The 20,157-nt window shown below is 42.4% G+C and overlaps 1 protein-coding gene across 13 annotated transcripts in view; it reads left to right on the forward strand.

Annotated features, from left to right (window-relative positions):
• epb41l3b (erythrocyte membrane protein band 4.1-like 3b) overlaps positions 1-20,157 on the forward strand; it is a 35,156-nt gene that overhangs the window by 453 nt on the left and 14,546 nt on the right. For 7 of the 13 annotated variants that reach the window (XM_086128576.1, XM_086128582.1, XM_086128584.1 and 4 more), the window contains exons 1-10: positions 5,313-5,457; positions 12,415-12,599; positions 14,816-14,959; positions 16,798-16,902; positions 16,995-17,037; positions 17,206-17,281; positions 17,404-17,622; positions 18,743-18,830; positions 19,580-19,624; positions 19,938-20,090. In XM_086128576.1, the coding sequence (XP_085984702.1) occupies positions 12,426-12,599; positions 14,816-14,959; positions 16,798-16,902; positions 16,995-17,037; positions 17,206-17,281; positions 17,404-17,622; positions 18,743-18,830; positions 19,580-19,624; positions 19,938-20,090 (1,047 nt within the window). In that variant the 5' untranslated portion in view covers positions 5,313-5,457; positions 12,415-12,425. The other 6 variants (XM_086128580.1, XM_086128581.1, XM_086128589.1 and 3 more) reach the window with 4 other exon arrangements.

Raw genomic sequence — 20,157 nt, forward strand, 5'->3', positions numbered from 1 at the left:
GCTACACCCCAGCGTGCGAAGGTTACTTCCGAGGACGCCGCCTTTGTAATTTGGACACAGCTGCTGTTTTTGTTTTTAAAAAACAAAACAAAACAATGCTAAGTTCATTGAGGACTTTCAATTTTCTCTGATGTAAAAAGTATGCTAGCTCCATGTTAGACTCAAAACTGTCTGGTTTTTTTTAAGATTAGAATTGTCTTTGATTTCACGAAAAACTTCGAGCTCTATATTTTTGAGTTTCAGTTAAGATTTTTATTGTCTTACATGTTAACGGAAAAGGACAATAAGTATGATTATTTGTAAGTGTTTTTGAAGAGTCGCTGATGTAGTGATACACTTGGTGGCTTGTCTCCTCCATAACCGTAACCTTGATTGAAGATCAAATGATTCCTAGTACTCCGTTTTTCAGCACCGCCCTTTCCTTCAAAACTGCTTCCTTGACAATCACACTCATGAGCGGGTCACTTTCCAAAGGTTGCAAAAACATTCTTTATAACCCTTTGTGATAAGACACGCTTTCCTTATGCTGACTGTGTGTTCACATCCCGTTCCCCCGAAGCGGCAGTGGGATGCTGCAGGACCTTTGGCCCAGTTTGTCGCATCCAAATCAGGTTTTAATGTTGCCATTTGTGTGCTCGCTGACCTGCCTTACTGAATGGAGCTGGACAGCAGGGGGCAGTAGCTTTGACTAATTGGGAGGTGGAATACAAACAAGCAGGCTGGGAGCCAACTTGTTTGGGGTTCATCCAGTTCAAGCTCCAGACTCCAAGCTCAATGACACTCAGAGTCTCCCCCCCAAAAAATGCTATTGTGTACAACAAGGAGGAAGATGACCTTGGACATTATAAATAAATACTGTAGTTGTAGACAGGAGTGCGATCTGTTCTTTGCCACAACAGATTGATTTCTTTCAGTCGTCGCTCACAAAGGGTTTTTGGAGAATTAACTTGACCAGTAGTTTGGCCCACAATTGGCAACGAGATGGGTGTGGGCGGGTGTTCAGTGTGATCGGTATGAAGTTGGTATCAGGGTGAGATCTTTTTTTTGGCACATAGTTCTTGACGGGGGGGGGGGTGCGATTGATTATTAGATGTGAAGTTAATGCGGGGGTGTGGGATCGGGTGTTTGTTTGTTTGTTTATTGAACATAAAACATATGTTCAGTGTGACACAATGTTGTGAGCCAGGCGGGTGTGATTTGATGTTCAGAGAACTCAGCCACAGCAGGGCACAGTCGGTCCTTGGTTGTAAAAATTTTATTCGGAGGTGTTGCGAATGGTTTTGGCCGGGGTGTGATCGACTGTATGGCACATTTTTGTCATGGGGGATGGATTTGGTGGTCTGGTGTGATGGTTTTGAAAGGAAACTGCGACCGGTTCATCTGTGAAATTGTTTAACCAGGTTGTGTAATCTGTTGTTCAGTGTGATGTTGTCCACATGGATCGTTTGATCGGCACCGAGACTTTGCCGTAAAAAGGACTGGTTCGGGGTTAAACTAGGTCAAGGTTGGCTGCTGAACAGCAGGAACAGGAACAGGGAAGCGTGTGTATGCAGCATAAAACAAAAAAATGACGACTTAAGCAGCCACATAAGCTAACAGAGTCCGAACATCACATGTCCTGTGTCGTTGTGCTGAGCCAGCATGTGTGACGAGGCAGTGATCTGCGCACGTACACACCCCCCCCCCGTAGTCACGCCGCACATAAACGCAGCTGACACGTGTACTTTATTACAAGTGTTATCATTTGTATTTTCAAGAATTTCATCATTGCCTGTGGGTGAAGTTTGATGACACGCCTTTTTGATGGGAAGCGACCATTTTAATGACATTTGGGCCATTTCAAGGGGTCCTTCGAAGACAATGTTGTCCTCAAGATTGCCATGAAATTGAATATAGCGGTAACGTTTGATGCCTCTCCATAAAACGTCCCCGAATCCAGTTTCATTGAGCAACATTTTAGTTGAATTCTTGCCTTCAAACAGACGCGACAATGAAATTTATTTTGTGATTGCTACTAAATCTGAACCACGTAGAGAAATAGCCCATCATATTTATGAAGATTTTGGGTTATCGGCATTACAGTACTCACAAGCGAAAATAACACATTAAAGAGGCATAGCACAGCACAGGCACAAGTGTTACTTGTAACGGCAACAAAGCATGATGGGTAAGTCTCCTCCGATTACTGGAGCTGTCATAGGGTTAGCATCAACCAGCTAAGTATTAAACCAGAAGTGACGTGAATAGGTTTCAAAATAAAAACACAAACAGGAAGTGCAGTTCCAGCTCCCTTAATCGTACCGTTTTAACAGCGTTAACAGCGTTTATCTGCCTTGTTAATTGTAAAATGTGCCATGTCATGTTATGTATATCATTTATCGTCATATATCATTTTGCCCATTTTAACTATTTTTGTTCCCATACTTATTCAATTAAACACCGATCGTGATTGCAATTGTAAATTAGATTTCTGATCAAATACCATATAAATATCATTAGAGAGAATATTAAGATAGTTCAGATTGATACACTAATAAAGGTTAAAGTGTATCACTTGATTAAAACACAGTGAACTAAAGTGGGCTGGTCTGAGTCCTGAAACTCCAAGACTGAAGTTGAGTCCCACTCAGCCCCTGCATTGTGTTCATATCTTTGTACAACTGTGCATTTCTAGCTCTTCCTCGCACTCTCCTTGCTTTATGATGCATGCTACAATTAGCTCGGCGGCTGCTTAGGAATCACCTATTTCGAGCACGTCTTTGTTGCTGTTCACTGAAGTTGTGCTCTAAAGTGGAGCGGTAATGTGTTCGACATGAGTATGTGCTGGCACGCAACATGTCAGCAATTAAATGAAATAAAAGTCAAACGTTTGACCCAGTTTGGTCAGGTTCCCTCTGGGAGGCAGGAGGCAAAAAGGCACAAAAACACCCAGAGGGAGCAACCTAATTAAAAACGTGCTCTGTGTGTATTTGTGTGTTATCGTGCACATGTTCTGGCCAGCAGCAGATGATGATGGCGATGCGTTTGTGTACTCTACATAGGATTTTTGTCGCACCTCTTTGATTTTCTGAGTGTGTCTTTGAAGTTCATCAGCAGCACTTTGAGTGGTTTGCTTTATTTATGAAAGTTACATGTAGATGAGCTTTCAAAGCATGAGTTTCTAATGATGCAATATTGTCGTGTTTCATGCATGCGCTCATCACAAGAATCCGGTGACATTCAGAAAGCAAGACTGTATCAACGGCACTTCTGCTGGTTGCAACTAAGTAGTGCGGTTAATTTTGCGTCAGCAGTGACACACAATCTGGTAATTACACACTGAAAAAAAATTGTGTGTTGAAGTGACTGAATTTTAGTTCGTCAAGTTGGTGCACGAAATAAAATCATCTGCATCCAGATACATTTTTTTTTAAAGTTTTTTAACCCCTTGATGAAATAAAATTGAGTCAATTCAAACAAAACCTTTTTTTGGTGCACTTAACAAAATTTGACAATGTTTAAAGCATAGATGAAAGTAAACTTTTCGAGATTATTTTGCCGTGATTCCGGATCTCGCCTCATTTTTTACTCTCATGCCTGGTTTTAATAATAATAATAATAAAAACCTCCGCACGGTGGACGACTGGTTAGCATGTCCACCTCACAGTGCAGAGGTGCAGAGTTCAATTCTTTCTTTGTGGAGTTTGCATGTTCTCCCCATGCCTGTCTGGGTTTCCTCCGGCTATAATCGCATAACTTGTAGTGTACGGTACATTCTTTGTGGCCACACAAGTGTAAAAAGAAGTTAGGCGCTGTCAAATGTAGGGGAGGGGAAACAATCAATCACCCAGTCTAAATTTATGTTGAATGGCAAAGGCATAATGCATGGGCGTGATGGAGGCACTCTAGTCGAGAGCTGTGGTCAACCTCATTGCCTGACACCTCCAGGGACGCAGCAGTGATTGATGACTGCTTTTAGTTTGGCCGAGTTGTGTGCCTGTGGTTTACTTACATTTGCCAGCGTTGACTCCACAGGCCCAGAATGTCATACATATCTTATAAGCTACTCTGAATGATCTACAAATGACTATATTTTGTATATAGAAGTTGTTATTCTGCAAGTGAACTTCTGAAGGTTTTCTATCAACAAGCAAAACACTGACATGCTGACATGAAATCTGATATTTGTGATATTTGGACGCAGAGTAAAAATTTTGTGTGATATGTATTGTTGCACTGGAACTTCTGGTCAGCAGCACGGTGAACTGTATAGCGGTTTCACATGTCTGCCTCACATTTTTGCAGTCCCGGTTTGAATCTTGGCTCTGACCTTCTGTGATGGAGTTATACAAGTGCTTGCATGGGATTACTCCAGCTTCCCCCCAGCTTTTAAAAATATGCCTCTTTGGTTCATTTAAGACACTAATCTTTTCCATAGGTGTGAATGTGAGTACATGTTTTTGGAATGTGGTATGAAGCCAGGGTACCTGGGGCAAAACCATGCAAGCACTGTATGGGAGGGAGTACATGCAAACTCTACACAGGAAGGCAGCAGCCCATATTCTACCAGTAGAAATTGTATTATTTCCAATAAATTCAATTATAATTAATTAGCCATTTAGGACCGTGATGTTTATTGATTGTTTTATTTACAATAAATCCGTTTACCAAATATTTAATGAAATAAATGAAGACAACACATTTAAAAAAAATTGTACATTTGAATGAATCCATTTTAGAGAAAACAACAAATATGACAGCGACTCTTGCTAACTCCTCCGTGGGTCAGATTAAAGACAGAGTGGGCCATACGTGGCCCGCTAGCCATATTTTGGCCACAACTGCATTTGAATGTGGTCATAATGTTGTGGCTTTAAGTGTTATTAAAATTATTTTTCATAAATTTGGTGTAATTAATCAAATTCAAATTAATAAATGAAATGTAACAGTTTATTTTACCTGTCTTTATTTCATTATTCTCGATAAATCAATGTTGCATTTATCAAGTTAAAAAATTAGGAAAAATTAACACAGCAAATATGACAGGAATTCTTGCTGATTATATATTATATTATATGTTACATTTTTGATGATGAAAATGACCACATTAATAGTGCATATTCCACTGTTGTGCCCACTCAACGCACCGTTTGACGAGAGGCCACTTGGTGACGTCACGCATTTCCTTTTGAACAGTGCTGTATCATTCCCAATAAAAATCAGCCTCGTCCATTAATTACCCGTGCGTGCGTGGGCGCGCGCGCGCAAGATGAGAGACAGCGCGCGTGAGCGTGCGCACGCAACGCCAGTGTGTGCGTACGTGCGCCTCGATTTCCCACAATTCTCCTCGGGGCGGCACGGACGCAGCTGAGGGCGGAGGGAGAGCGAACGGCGGTAGATCGGCGGAGCTGTCAGGGAACACAAGCCTACGCACGGCGTATGCAACCCGCGTAACCAGCCCAGCGAGGAACGGTTCTGGTAATGAAAACAGTTTTGTCACATTTTTTTGTATGTTTCGTCACGGTAAATAGGGGAGGGGTGCTCGTCGTCACGTCAGATCCGCCGCTTTCACGGTCGTGGACGTACGTTGGTGACACACAGTGACGTTTCTGTCAGGAGAGCTGCGTTCAAATAAGTCATTTTGCTGTCTAAACGTTAGCATAAAAAGCTAAAGTTGATGTGTGGCTAAAGCTACAAGGCTGTACGTTAAAAGGTGAGCTAGCTTGTTTGATGTAGCCTCGAGGCGAAAGAAAAATAAGTGAAAGAAAACAACTGGCGACAGCAACTTTGATTCAAAATGACGTCTCCAGTGGTGGTTCGGCGTGGTGGTGTGTGTAAATGTGTGTGTGTGGGGGGGGGGTGTAATGTGCAAGGTTATCGGCTGCCAGGACGACACACATTTTGTGGGGCTGTTTGTGATCTGCAGTGCGGGTAGGCGTGGTCAGGGTGACACTCACTCGGTGTGGCTGCTTTTGCATCCTCGCATCCTCCCAGGAGCTGATCTCGAGTCAGTGGACAAATGCACACTGGCCTGTTGATGTTCAACATTGTAGGCTTTGTTTTCCATTCATCTGCTTAATGAGTATGTCTGTGGATTCTCATTTTGTGGCTAAACCAAAAGGAATGATGTGCTCAATTTTTAGGATAATTAAGTCTCATCGGATTGACTCCTTATACAGTGGTACCTCAATTTCAGATTTATTTTTTGTTTTTGATATGACTTGGCTATTGTGTGTGTGTGTGTGGGGGGGGGGGTCGCCCAGAGAGGGAATCGAAATTTTCAGCTTCGAGAACTAAATAGTGGTTGAGGATTAGACCCAATTTTTGAAGGTCTTCTTGCTTAATGTGCAATGGAAATGCCATAGACGGGCGAACAAAAGTATTAGTTAGGTTGCCGTAGTATTTGACAACAAGCAACTGGCACAGGCACACATGTAGGCAGACGATATAACAATTCTCAATGGCATGCATTCTTTATCCTCTGCGGAAAAAAAACAATAGTTGTGAACCTCTTATTCTCGTAGCATGTATATATTGTGCGGCCCCCTGATGGTGATGGCACGTACATGAGAATGAGCACAATCTTAATGGCCAGTAAAGCATTACATCGTGATGCATAAACTGTTAAACTATTTTATATTCTACTACAGTAGTTCCTTGACTTACAAGTTTCATTTGTTCTGTGACCGGCTGATCATTGGCCAGTGTACTCGTATAACAACTAATTTTCCAATTTTGAAAGGAATTTAAGTGTCAGTCATTTGTACCAGCCTCCCAAGAAACTGCTTTATTGGGAGGTACAGTAAACCCATTTTCCACCAAACAATTGAGTTCAGCACTGTATGCATTTCCAACATAAAGGGTGACCAAATAGCCTGGCCCACTTTATCACTGCAGGTGAGGACGTGGTGTTGTGATGTTGTTACTGCAGCAAGCTAGCGTTGTGTGATCAAAGCGTGCCACTTTGTAGTTTCCATTTTAAAGTTGGGTTGTCACAAAGATAGACCAAAGCAAGGTTGGCGAGGCATCCGCAAGAGCCCCTTTGCCGACTTGCCGATATTTATATGGTGGTATTTTGTTGCGCATGCAAAAAGGGAATGAGGGAGATTTGGACCTTTTGGACGACCTTGTACTTTTCGTGTGTGAAATACGGTTTCACTTGGATTGAGAGCAGACTTGAGTGTCCTGGCAGAAGACGCTGAAGACGAAAGCACGGCTTGTTTGGATAGCTGGAATTGTTAAGGCCGGTACGACGCATCGCGCTAAGCAGCAGGATTTTGAAAGCGTAGCCCCGCAATGTTTTACACATGTCCTCTTGGAAAGGAAGCCGAAACGCAATCCGTTGAACGCTCCCCAAAGTTGTACCTTTAAAAAAATGCCCTCAAAGTTGAATCAACTTTTGAATTTGACTGCCAGCATGCTTGCAAAAGTCATCGTTGTTTTTGTGACACTTCTTAGAGTGGAATTGATTATGGACCGAGACTTACATGAAATAGTCACGGATCACCATAACTGAGGCAGACTGTTGTGGAGTTTTTTTATCCCTCTTAACCACCCCCAGATCTCAGTCCTTGCTCTGCCACGTTTAGGTTAGACTGAGATTTTGTCCTGTACTACCATCTGCTGTCGACTAAAATTGATGTCACAAGTGCCCACCGTCCACTTCAATGGGTATAGCTGTGATGTAAATACGAACATTTACTGCACTGTTGACATTCAAGTAAGGCACAGTACAGTGCGGTGTGGTACATGTATTTTTTTTCCATAACTATCTGACCCATTCAGATAGCCGCGTATGTTTTCATTCAGTTTGGTTGGTACCTTACATGATGTTTCGCGTTACGTTCCTAAATCTGGAATCACCCAGTCCCGTTGTTAAATTCTGTCTCGTCTCATTATAATCTGAAGTTGACCAGCATCGCAATTAGAGATGGAGAATAGTTGACTATCTCAAATTCAATGTAAAAAGACATTAACTGGGTTTAAATGGAGATTGTGTGATAGTCTCATGACTACAGACAAGAAAACAGGTCGTTTCGGACCAAACTAATCAAATCGCGCAGCCCTCCCTTCTGTTTGCAATTCAGGCCACTTAAAAGCACTTTAGGGATCTGGAAACTCTTAATCCAAACGTCCAGACCCAGCAACATGGTTTCCTGTTACAGTGGCTAGGATTGTGCGCGGCAGCTGTCAGCCCCCAGCGGCCATGTCGGGGAGGGGCCGGCTTGCCATTCAGCTGGAGTGATGTGTCAGAAAAACGCCGGCGATGCAAACCCCGCGCGCCTCCGGGGTGCTTGGGAGTGAGGGGTATGGGGGGCGGGGGCCCAGCTGTGTTGTACACGGGCTAATGGCACTCGGCACAGATGGCCATGCCTCATCCTGTGCATGCATATGTGAGGTGATCTCAAATGGAACTTTCAAAATGTCCATCCATTCACTAGCACTGACACGTTCAGTGACACCGATGTAATGTAGCCATACACTGTACATAAACCTGCACTGTTGGGAGATACAGTGAAACTCCTCTACAACGAAACCTACATGGGTGAAAATACCCCCTAGTGTGAAAAAAATCTTCATGCATTAAAGCCATTCCCACTTTTCTGCTCCCCCTACAAAGAAAAATCCCCCTGTTGCGTTATACGAAATATTTTTCTCTGCCGCAACGAGATTCGCTATAATGAAAACAAGCCTTCCGCAAGAGTCTAATCCAGGGGTGGGCAAACTTTTTGGCTCGGGGGCGGCATTGACTTTTAAAATTTGACAGAAGGGCCAGGTCAGCACGAGCTATGGTACATTAAAAAAAAAATGCATTTGTTGACAGTCCATATCAAACATCAACAGAACAAAAGCATGAAAGTACGGTATTAATATACTTTTTTTAAATGACAAAAGTGTTGTTGATGACCTATTTTAGCCTGTGCATCGCTGCAGATGGGTTGTGATCAGACCAGTAGAAGTAGATCGATACAGAGGTACTAGGTGGTCGAAAAGATTGCCCCCCCCCCCATGTTCTGCAACTTCAAGTCAATGCGCCACCTGGCGGTGAAGTGCCTGTCATTACAAGTCCAATTGAAATGAATGCAATCATTCACATCGAACCTTAATTGTGGACCAACCTTCGGCGGGCCGGATTAAAAAGACCAACGGGCCGGATTCGGCCCGCGGGCCGTAGTTTGCCCATCACTGGTCTAATCCAACCTCAGCCTACAGCGACTCCTACTGCTTAGCTCGGAAATGGCAACAGCAAACACCACAGTGGTTTACACATGCGCAGTAGTACAGGAAGTATTTGTTATTGTTAGTTTCAGACGCAGCACGAACGTTGCATTGCTAAAATGGCTACAAAAACATACCTTTGCAGACCAAGGAGTGAAGAAAAGAAAAGCTTTAACGCTCGAAGAGAGGATAAAAGCAATAAAAATGAAAGATGGAGAAAGCAAAGTAAAAGTCATTATGCAAGAAATTGATGTACGTGAAAGTGAATGCTGATCGTAAATTTCGCAATTTCTTTCCCTTTTTTTTTGTGTTTACATCTGAGATAAATTTGCTAACGTGAAAAGTCCCCTGTTGTGAAAAATGTCTTGCTGCAAACATGATTTCGTTGTAGAGGAGTTTCACTGTATTTGGTAGATATCTGATATATTTGAATATTTCGATCGTTGGGATTATTTTGGGCCCTGGTGAAAACTTCATGCTTTGTATATGTAGGGGAGACATGCGAGCGCTTTTATTGTGCTTTTGATTTTGCCTACTTGACTCTTATTCGAATAGTTTGAAATGTAGTTGGCAAAGAAAAATCAATTCTGGTGTTGAAAAAAAATACCTACAGATCACATATTAGTCATAAGAATGTAAGGAGGAAGTATGCTGTACGAGCTATCAAGTGATAGGCGCGCAAATAAACAGCAAATGAAGCAAAGCTGGCATTTGTTGAACACTCCAATGGCTATCTGGACATGCTGAAATTCTAAATGCGATAAACGCTGAGCTCTGATTTCAACACACTCAAGCAATTTCTAAAAGTGCCTTGTCAAAGCGTAAGACTGCAGTGACTTTTGTTGTGATTGAATTGGATCGCCTTCCTCTCTTTATACCATCTTAAAATGGCTGGTGAAGGCATCTTTCTTTTACGCATAATGCCTGTAGTGGTCCACGCACAAGACGACTTGTGTGCTTTGTTGGGTTGTGTGACTGAACCTATTCTTCCTCCACATTTCTGTCATGCTGAGATCCACTTTTCTCTATCCTAATAGTTTGTGGAAGGCAAAGGTTCGCTGCCCTACCATTTGGATCATGTGACTTGATCACTTCCTGCTGCAGAAGCTTGTAAATGATATGTTATTAATCAACTCCTTGCAACCTTGCGGTGTGATACATCGTCTGGGTATTTGAAAGCAACCCAATCAGCATGTTTGGAAGGACCAAAATTAAATCCACTCAGGGAAAGCAATTTCAGAATTGCTATAAATGCCCTGAGGCGGGATTTACAGCCGCTTTGAAATTCCTTACCGTTCATTTCAGGAGTGGAAGTTCATTTTGTTTTGGTAGCCCTTGACATTGATATACACGTGTAATGCGCTTTAGTTTGGGAGTTAAAGAGGCTGTTAAAGTGTGAGCTCATGTTGGGATCTGTTTAGTCTCTTTATTATCGCATGAAAAAGAAATACTGACACCAGTGGCGTTAGTATCGCTATCAATATGTCAATATAAAGTACTTTATTAACTCATTCACTCCCAAAGACGTTTTTAAACGTCTTTTCAGACTTGGTCCAGAATTGGCTGGTACTGAATGAGTTAATCACGTAGTCACGCCTTTCAACAGAGATTTTTGTACCACCGTTTATGATTTTCACAATATTATTTTCAATGTGTGTGAATATATGGACTATTCTCTGATCTCAAGTTATTCTTTCATTATTCCTGTATACTTATTTCTAGTTCACATTTGAAGTCATTTATGTACTTTTGCACTAAATAATTCAAAGCTGAAGTCCAGAAATGGAAACCTGAGTAAACTGTGCAGTACGTAATATCGTTACAGTTTGGAGTTGTTAGATTGTTTCTGTTTTGAGCAAAGATATTTTTGCACGCTGATATCAAGTGTCGTCCTTGATTATTGCTGAATCACAGCGTTATTGTAATCGTGTAACCTGTCTGTGCAGCCAGGCTCCTTACGTTTTGGTCCAGGTTCTGAAGGACATATGGACCCGTGCGGGAAGCCTGAAACGTGAAAGGTTTATGCCTATAGCATTAAAACATATGGTAGCGTTGTTAATGTAAAAAGCAGTCGTGGGGGCCACTTTTAGTTTTGTTTCTTTATATAGCGCTATGCTTTGCAATCTCGTTATCCTTTTGAGTTTGATCTTTGGTGCAAAGCATTTTTCGGGGGAATACCTCACACGACAGTGCTGCCTTTGTTGATCCGGTGTCCCCGACATCCTCCCGAGCCCGGAATAAACAGAGCCCTATAAATAGAGCCGAAGGGAGTAAGAGAAGGGCGGCCGCAGAATGGTAATCGTCCACCACTAGCAACCCCCGCAACATCAAGACACCCACAAATCTTGCACACATGCCCTCTGATCTCTCGAGCACAGACCGTGGGTTAGCTAACATCAGTGGGGCCCCAGAGCACCAAATACTATCTGTCACTCTTGTTTGGCAAAACGTGCCGTCATTTGTTTCCTCTCATTAGCTCAGATTAGGACCTGTGGGACATAACGCGTGTGGTTTTCTTTTCTGACCTGCCCTTCAATCCCGAGGTAGCTTTGTGAGATCTCACAAAATGTCCTAAACTTCACATACCACTTTTTTAACATGGGTATAAAAGTATAAAATAAACTCAACTGCTGTCATGTAAGACAAAACTAAATGCACACATGGAACACGATTTCATCACAAGCGACACGTTTATGGCAGGGAGCCCCGCCGACTGTTTGTGCAAGAAGCTCATGTAGTCGTCTCCTTCTTTCTGTCGTGTCAAACAGCAAAAACAAATGGCACTCCGAAATCAGAAGTATCAAAATCGAAGTCCTTTTGTTCACAAAATGTTCGTCAATACCGGCTCTGGTTTCCTATCAAACCAACTGAAATGTGAACCAAAATGGGGATTATAAAAACCCGCCAAAATAAAACCACATGTGAACTGAAATGTTGAACATCCATCACAATATCCAAATGGAAGTCTTCTTGTTGACAAACTGTTCGTCAGTACAGGTGACAAGAACCAAAACGGGAAGTAGAAACAAACAAACAAACAACAAAGCAGTACTAAACATCTATGGGTTATTCATATCACCTGTTCATTCTCCAGCCCTATCTCGAAATCTTTGCTTGTGTCTCGAATTTCTGTTCGGTTAACAGAGCTGAAACAAATGGAGTGCGCCGTACCCCTTAAGTAGTCAGCTGACTCATCCTCTTCTTCTTCCGCTCCAGCGTAATTTACCATGACAACCGAATCAGGCGCAGACTCTGAGGCCAAGCAGCAGCAGCAGCAGCAAGAGGAGAGCACAGAGACTCCCAGGGAGAACCCGAAAGCCGCTGAACCCACTACGCCTCAGAACCAGCTTGAGCAGCTTCCGGCCGCCGTGGGACACAGCACGCCGTCCAGGAAAGAACAGGTCATATGGCCGACTTCTATCATATCTTGCTCGTAAATCCCGGCGGCTCAGCCTGAGTCAATTGTGCCTTTGTGTGGGGAAAAGTCATCATTCTCTGCCTGGAGCAGATGCAGAGGAACACATGACAAAGAGGGGAGGTGTTCGCTTTCCACTGGTAAATGATGACTTCGGTTACACACTTTAGTATTGAGATTCACGTATTAATAGAATTTACCTATAGAAGTTACCTTAGTGCATTTCGTGGTTGTTGGGATTCCCTACAAACCCAGCCGCCTCTCAATTCTACCTTGCAACATTGTTAGAAGACTGGCGAACGAATCCAGAAGTTTTTCCGCACGGTGCAAATGCAAACTGCCTGGAGTTACAACATTTCAAATTTTAATGTTTTCAAACTCAAACAGGACTCTATAAAGTGAATAATATAAATGGGACTACAATGTCATAGCATTATCTTCTTCTTTTTTTAACAAACATTTAACAAAGTTATGCTTGTTGTGTTTTATGTATGTATTAAAATTTAAACTAAAAATGTAAAATATACAAGACATTTCTATTTAGTTCCTGTATCATTAATTCCCAAAGTGTTTTTGTATTTTATCATAATTATGGGCATGAGCATGTCTATATTGTAAATAGCACCAACTTAAATAGGCATCAAAAATAGTTTTTTTGTTTGTTGCTCTCACACATTTTTATTTAAAAAAGATAACATTTGTTTGCTCGCATATTGGCTTATATTTGTATCTGTTACATTTAAAAAACAACAACAATGCTTTAGGAATAATCATTACCAAAAATGTACCAACATTTTCGAGAGAGTTTCGACAAAATTTCCACCCCTTTGTATACTTTCTTCCAATCATCTGACTATATTAATTCAATCATGAGCTCATGTTAAGAGCAGCTGCACAAATGTGTGAACATGTTGTACATCTGTGGCTTCTTGTTCACCCATCACAGCTGGTTTCAAGCTTGTATTTTATCATCCTTACCAAAGCTGCCAAAATGAAATGCACACTCCTGGTTAACAGCGTTTGCTATGAGGATGCAGCTGTTCCCTTTTTGTGTCAAATTTTGGCTGAAGATTGAGCAAAAATACAAGAATGATGACAGCATGACTTCTTTTGGTCAGTGTCCCAATTTTAAGTGCTGAATGCAAAAAAAGTGTTGGTGCTCAAACCCACTGACCCAAGCTATGTGGCTTTTCTTGCCAGGACGGAATTACGGAAGAGTTGCTTTCATGCCTTGAATATGAATGAACACAGGCTTATAATACTTACATAATCCAAGTTTGATACGAACCTTTTTTTTTTTTTCTTTAGGCCTCGGTAGTTTTCTGTGATTGATCCAGACGTTTTGGCCTGGACCTATAATTGAAAGCGTCTGTGAATAGTGTTTGATTATCATGTAGCGACAGAAACTTATTTGGAGAAGCGCGCTCTATTTTTAGCTGGCAGACATGTGACAGAACTGGTGGTAAGTTTAAGACGTCGCCATGAAAGTGGAAGTTGGATCGGGTTTCTGTTCGCCAGTCATTGTTCTTCGCAATGTAAAGTCATTCATTCAGCTAAAAACAATAACATGCCATGAGATATTTCACCCTCTTCCTCAAATCACCTTTCAAACGCAAGTTTTTTTCCCCTCTGCAGTCATCTATTATATGGTCCCCTGATTTGCTGATATGCATGTTTAAAAATTTTTTATTATCCAAATAGTAATTTGATAGAACCATTAAATATATTGGAACGAAAGTACAATTTTTTTTTTTTTTTAAACAACCAGGCGTCATTAGCCTTTTTGAATATGAGAGCTACTTCTTGGGGACTGATTGATGCAAAGCACTACCACTTTGATACAGATTTTTGAAAAAGCAAATTTTCTCAAGTTACCGTGAATATTTTTATTGCTATAAAATGTTAATTTATTCTGAAGACACTGTGATCATGTTAACAATTTCTCACTGAAATTTGGGAATGGATAGATATGAACAGGCAAGCCAGTGTTTACATTTTCATTGGTGATCTATTTGTAGAAAAAGTCCTTGAGCTAGTCATGTGGTCATTGACGGCTACCGCACTGGTGACCCTTGTTCTATACAATGTGACACATATTCATGATTTCAGTTTACCCCTCCTAGAATTTGTTGTTGTTGTTGTTGTTTTTTTTATGTGTGTTAATTTTGAGAAACTAAAATATGTATGATCTTCACCCATCAGGAGACGCAAGAAGACGACCAAGAATCCCGCCAGTCATCCACCAGTCGTCTCTCTAGGTCTCCTTTAAAAGGAGTGAAGAAGGTGAAGATCATGCAATGCAAGGTGACACTACTGGACGGTTCTGACTACACTTTGAATGTGGAGGTGAGACCCACTGGATGGAGTTAGGGACGCAAATGAATTTATAGTCTTTTCCTGTGATTTACAATTTATAGTGCTTATAATGACAATAAAAGCATTTTTTACTCATGGAAACAGCATTTCATACACTCTATCGTGTGTATGTGGTGCGACTGGACACATCATCAAACACTCCCCACCTCCACTGTGTGGACAACGTAACCAAGCAATCATATGTGGGCCAATTATCAGAATCCAATGCTGTTTGTTAACGCTAAGCCATTCAGCCAACAAAATTTAGTACAGCTCTGCTTACCTTGGCTTTGGTGAAAGCATGTGGACCTTTTTGAATTTTTTTTTCTTTTTTTTAATGCTTCGGAACATTCTTATCTAAGCAAGATGGCCTGGAAATACTTAAAAGAAAGGGTGTTTAAATACTTAAAATGCTTAGTAGAGTTGCCTCTATGATGCAACTTTAGCTTAGATAATTCATGACCAACAATGTTAGCCCGACGACGTTCTCTACAAAGGTTTAGGAAATGTGGAACGAAGTTTCGGTGATTCGACTATCCCAAGAGGCATATGTTTCTGCATGACAGTACCTCTTTGCGAGAGTGTTTTAGACAGTGTCGTCCGTATGCTGGGCTATAGCCTTCGCTTGATTGTAGCTCTGGATCTTTGCCCGGCCTGTTGCCATGTCATGGGCAGCGAAACTTGGTGTGGGTGTGGTTTATGTAAATTAAACACTGTGCTAGGAAAATATTCAACAAAAGTAGCTCTTGAAAAACCCTTGTGTGGGCGTGAAGGCAATGCCAGTGCGGTGTGTGGGTTAAAAGTGTTGAGCAGTGCCATCAATGCCGCAGCAGCAAGCATTAGTCTGACAGGACTCTGCTAATACTCTCAGAGACATCCTGGTGGGATTAAATTTCCCACCAATTGTTCCTGTGGCTCTTACACGATCACACAGGAACACTGCACAGTTCTCAGGAGATCTGTGCACTCAGTGTGGTTACGATCGTGAGTGGTGCTAAGCTAATGGCTCAACTGACTGCTACAATGAGACAACCGTATAGATGTACACATGTTTCCTGTTTTACTATTATTACGTCTCGCCGCACATCCAGGGAGCCCCGGCTCGGACTAATTCGGTCTTCACCATCCGCATAAGGAATTAAATATCGTAAATATTCGAACCGCTTTAACTTTTATGAATGTCAGTCCCGACTCAGCAGATCAGCGTGGATCCCTCTAAACACACCCCTCGCCACAGGTTTATCCATGGCCTTCAAAAGACTAACCTGAGACCTTTCAAAGACATCCGATAATCGGGCCATCGCTGACTTTGATCGGAAAGAGAAGAAAATGCTCACTTTATCGGTATATATGGGTCCCGCTTAACCCGCATCGAAGGTCCCAGTTGATGGCGTAGTAAGATGAAATATGTATACAGGAATCCCTTATTTGTCACGGTTGATGGGAACCAGACCCCCCCCCCCCCTACCCCTTCACCCCCCGGCAAAAGATGAAAACTGCAAGGTAGGATTTGCCGCTGACAAAAACATATATATAATTATGAGACCTTCAAAATAAGACTCCCAACACAGTCAAGGCTGCGAACCAACCTCCCGTTGCCGACAAGCGGCCTTACATTCTCCCCCACAGTCGGTACACATTGCTTTGGCGGGGTTGGAGCGCAGCTTAGCTTAATTTTTGAATTTTTTGTCTTAATTTTGGTATTTGAAAAAACAAACAAACGTGAAACACTGAAGCCGCAAAAGTTGACGCTCAAAGCGGCCAGGGATCACTGCACTCATCGGTTGACTTTAGACGTTTGACTTTACATGTTTGTTCTCCCCTCACAGAAGCGGGTCAAAGGCCAATTTCTCTTTGACAAAGTCTGTGATCACCTTAATCTGTTGGAGAAGGACTACTTTGGCATTACGTACAGAGATGTGGAGAAACAGAAGGTATTGTGACAACCGTGAATGTCAAGACCCATGTGTCGGTTCCGTTTCAAAAATAGAACGTGATCTATTTTTTTCCTCTCTGTCTATGGCAGAATTGGCTGGATCCCACCAAGGACCTAAAGAAGCAGATCAGGAGTATGTGTCTTTATGTATATCCAATACAATGCTTTTTCATGACTCCATTTCCAAAACAATAACACAGCTCATGTTCCAATAGCACAACTCATGTATTACAGGGACAAGCAGACGAAGACTGTAAATGCTGCTCGATAAAATTTATCCAAACTTCCTTCTGCTTCTCAGCCGGCCCCTGGAACTTTGCTTTTAACGTGAAGTTTTACCCTCCGGACCCCTCCCAGCTGACCGAGGATATCACAAGGTGCATTGGCTTGTTTCTTTTTTTTTTTTTTGACATTTTCTTTGATTGTCACTGGCACAGCATGATAAGAATCTCATTTCTTTTTAAGTGACATTCTAATCCCGTTGTCTCCATCCTCGTAGGTACTACCTGTGCCTGCAGCTTCGAGATGACGTCGTTTCAGGCCGTCTCCCTTGTTCCTTCGCCACCCACACCGTTCTGGGCTCGTACACCGCGCAGTCAGAGCTGGGCGACTTTGATCCGGAGGAGCTGGGCAGCGACTACATCAGCGAACTACGCTTCGCACCCAACCAGACCAAAGAGCTGGAGGAGAAAGTCATGGAGCTCCACAAGACCTACAAGTAAGTCTTGTGAGCTAGGTGACAAAAGAGCCGTCATCAAGTATTTCCTGAAAGAGTGCCCACTTGCAGTAAATGAATCATCGGCACTCTTCTGATGCCAATTTTTTTTGCCTTGTAAAGTTGGCTAGAATGACCTTTCTCCATTTGTTTTGGTAAATGCAAATGCAATCTCAGGTCCAATGATACGTTTGCCTATACTGGGACCAGTAGAAAAGGGCTGTAAAATGCCGTATTTCCTCTAATAATGACCATGTGAATAACTAAATGCAGCACCGCAAATAGACGCCTCCTTCAGTCAGGGAGGAAATTTTATTTGATAGTAAATTATAGGGCTGCAACTACCGGTGATTGTTATGTCGGTTAATCAGTGAATCAGATCCCCCAAAAAGTTTTCATTTTGATTAACTCATTCAGTACCAGCCAATTCTGGACTAAGTCTGAAAAGACGTTTAAAAACGTCTTTGGAAGTGAATGAGTTTTTAATCAGTTCCTCATTGTACCTCTGTTTGGGTTGTTTTTGTATAAATAAAGCCTCTCCCCATTATATGGTTTATTTCCAAGAAATACCGAGCACTTAGTTGAATAAAAAACAAATCTGTAACAACCACCATATGAGGAATTGTTGGAATTAGTAAACTAGTCCAATGCGATTTCTTAAGAACTGGACCATTTTAAGTTATGCTGTTGTTTTGTTTTGTTTTGTTTTGTTTTAGCATCTGTGATAACGCTCAGGAAGGCACCACACCTTCCTCATAAATGGATTTGCGTCTTTCCACAAATGGGGGCGGGGGGCATCTGTTGTGCATCTTAGCCCCATATTCCCTCTGCATCGCAACGATTTGTGAGTAATTTGGTGCAGTTGAGGGCGCAGCACAGGAGCAGTCAGTGTGAGGCTCTCACAAAAGGCCGCCCGTACTAAAAATGGATGTAGTCACAGCTGCTTGTTTCCACTGAAAACATCCACAAACACAACAAGAGGAAATTGATTCACTTTGGAGTTTATGCGATACAACCGAATTAGGTCCGCTTCCTGTTGAAATTGATTGAATTCTACAGTGTTATCTGCTTTTCACAGTCCTTTCTTCAATATTCCTCGTGTGTGCTGTTGTCGTTCAATCAGGGGGATGACTCCGGCTGAAGCCGAAATGCATTTCTTGGAAAATGCAAAGAAACTGTCCATGTACGGTGTGGATCTCCACCACGCCAAGGTAACCAGAATGCTTCGATTATAGTCTTAGGTTTGCTTTAGTCACTGTGCACAACTGGAGGGGGCTCATGCATTTTTGTTTTACTTACTCAACTGCAGCGGGGGGTGAATGGGTCAGAGCTTTTTGAGAATAATATCGGACAACGTTACCAGTAATAATACTGTCCAATTCATGTCAAGTTAAACACTATTGTGGCGACATGTCAAGAAACGTGGAAGACTGGGCGGTCCCTAACTTACTGGAGTGATAGTTCATTTCTGGGTTTTTTTTCCTGATGAGTGGAAAAGGGGTCATTGGTTTGAGTAAGGTGTGTTTCTGTCTTGATTATACATGATGATTAATTCAAGGCAACATGAGACAAATGCATTTGATGCACACTATCAGCAGTCATGGCTGCCACTGCGATGCCTCACTTGCGCCATCACCACCACCGCTACTGCACTGCTGACTCATCATTTCACCTCTTCTACTTTGGCTTGCGAGGAGCCGAGTTGGCATCTGTTGAGACCATGCCATCATACGTGGATCTCTTATCACCAGTCAAGTACAACCGAGCGAGAGATTGTTACATTCGCGGATTTATATCAAGACGACCCGAGTCGATAAAGTAGTCTTGATGAGACCGAGTGAGCGTCGTTGCTCACTGTCAATGTCCGGTCCAGTATTATCCTGTTGAATAAATGACAAGAAGTTACACAGTGTATGAGACCGGCCTCCCTCTTTTGTCTCCTCTCTCACCGAATGCAAAGTTGGTAGGGCGTCTCTATCAAGGCTTGGCTCGTGCCGAGGGAGAGGTAAGCGGCTGCTTATTGTGTGTACGTGTGTGCAGTTTCCACATGTGCATGTGGTTGAACACACTTTTCAATATCCCTGTAAGACTTCCCGCTTTGGATCGGCTCTCCCCTAGCAAATGGCTTCCACCTGAGAGCATAATGTCATCCGCCATTCTTGCTTAGGCACCCCTCCAGTCCTACTTTTGAGGTAGCAGAACCATTTGCTTGATTCCACTCGCCACCTGCCTGCTTCATCCTGATAACAGTCAGTGCTGTCCTATACATAGTGTGGTACTGTGTGTCATTTATCGTCCTCCGGTGTGTTTGTTCTTAGGACTCGGAAGGCGTGGAGATCATGTTAGGAGTGTGTGCCAGTGGTCTCCTCATCTACAGGGACAGGCTGCGTATCAACCGTTTCGCCTGGCCCAAAATCCTCAAGATCTCCTACAAGAGGAACAACTTCTACATCAAAATCCGGCCCGGCGAGGTAAAGAACTCTTCTAACTTCTACAATAAGACGCTTTTCACTTGTTTTAGTCGATCTGATCATCGTT

Source organism: Hippocampus guttulatus, chromosome 14, assembly GCF_054856545.1.
Source record: "Hippocampus guttulatus isolate MCC_2025c chromosome 14, RoL_Hgut_1.0, whole genome shotgun sequence".
Classification (NCBI taxonomy): domain Eukaryota; kingdom Metazoa; phylum Chordata; class Actinopteri; order Syngnathiformes; family Syngnathidae; genus Hippocampus; species Hippocampus guttulatus.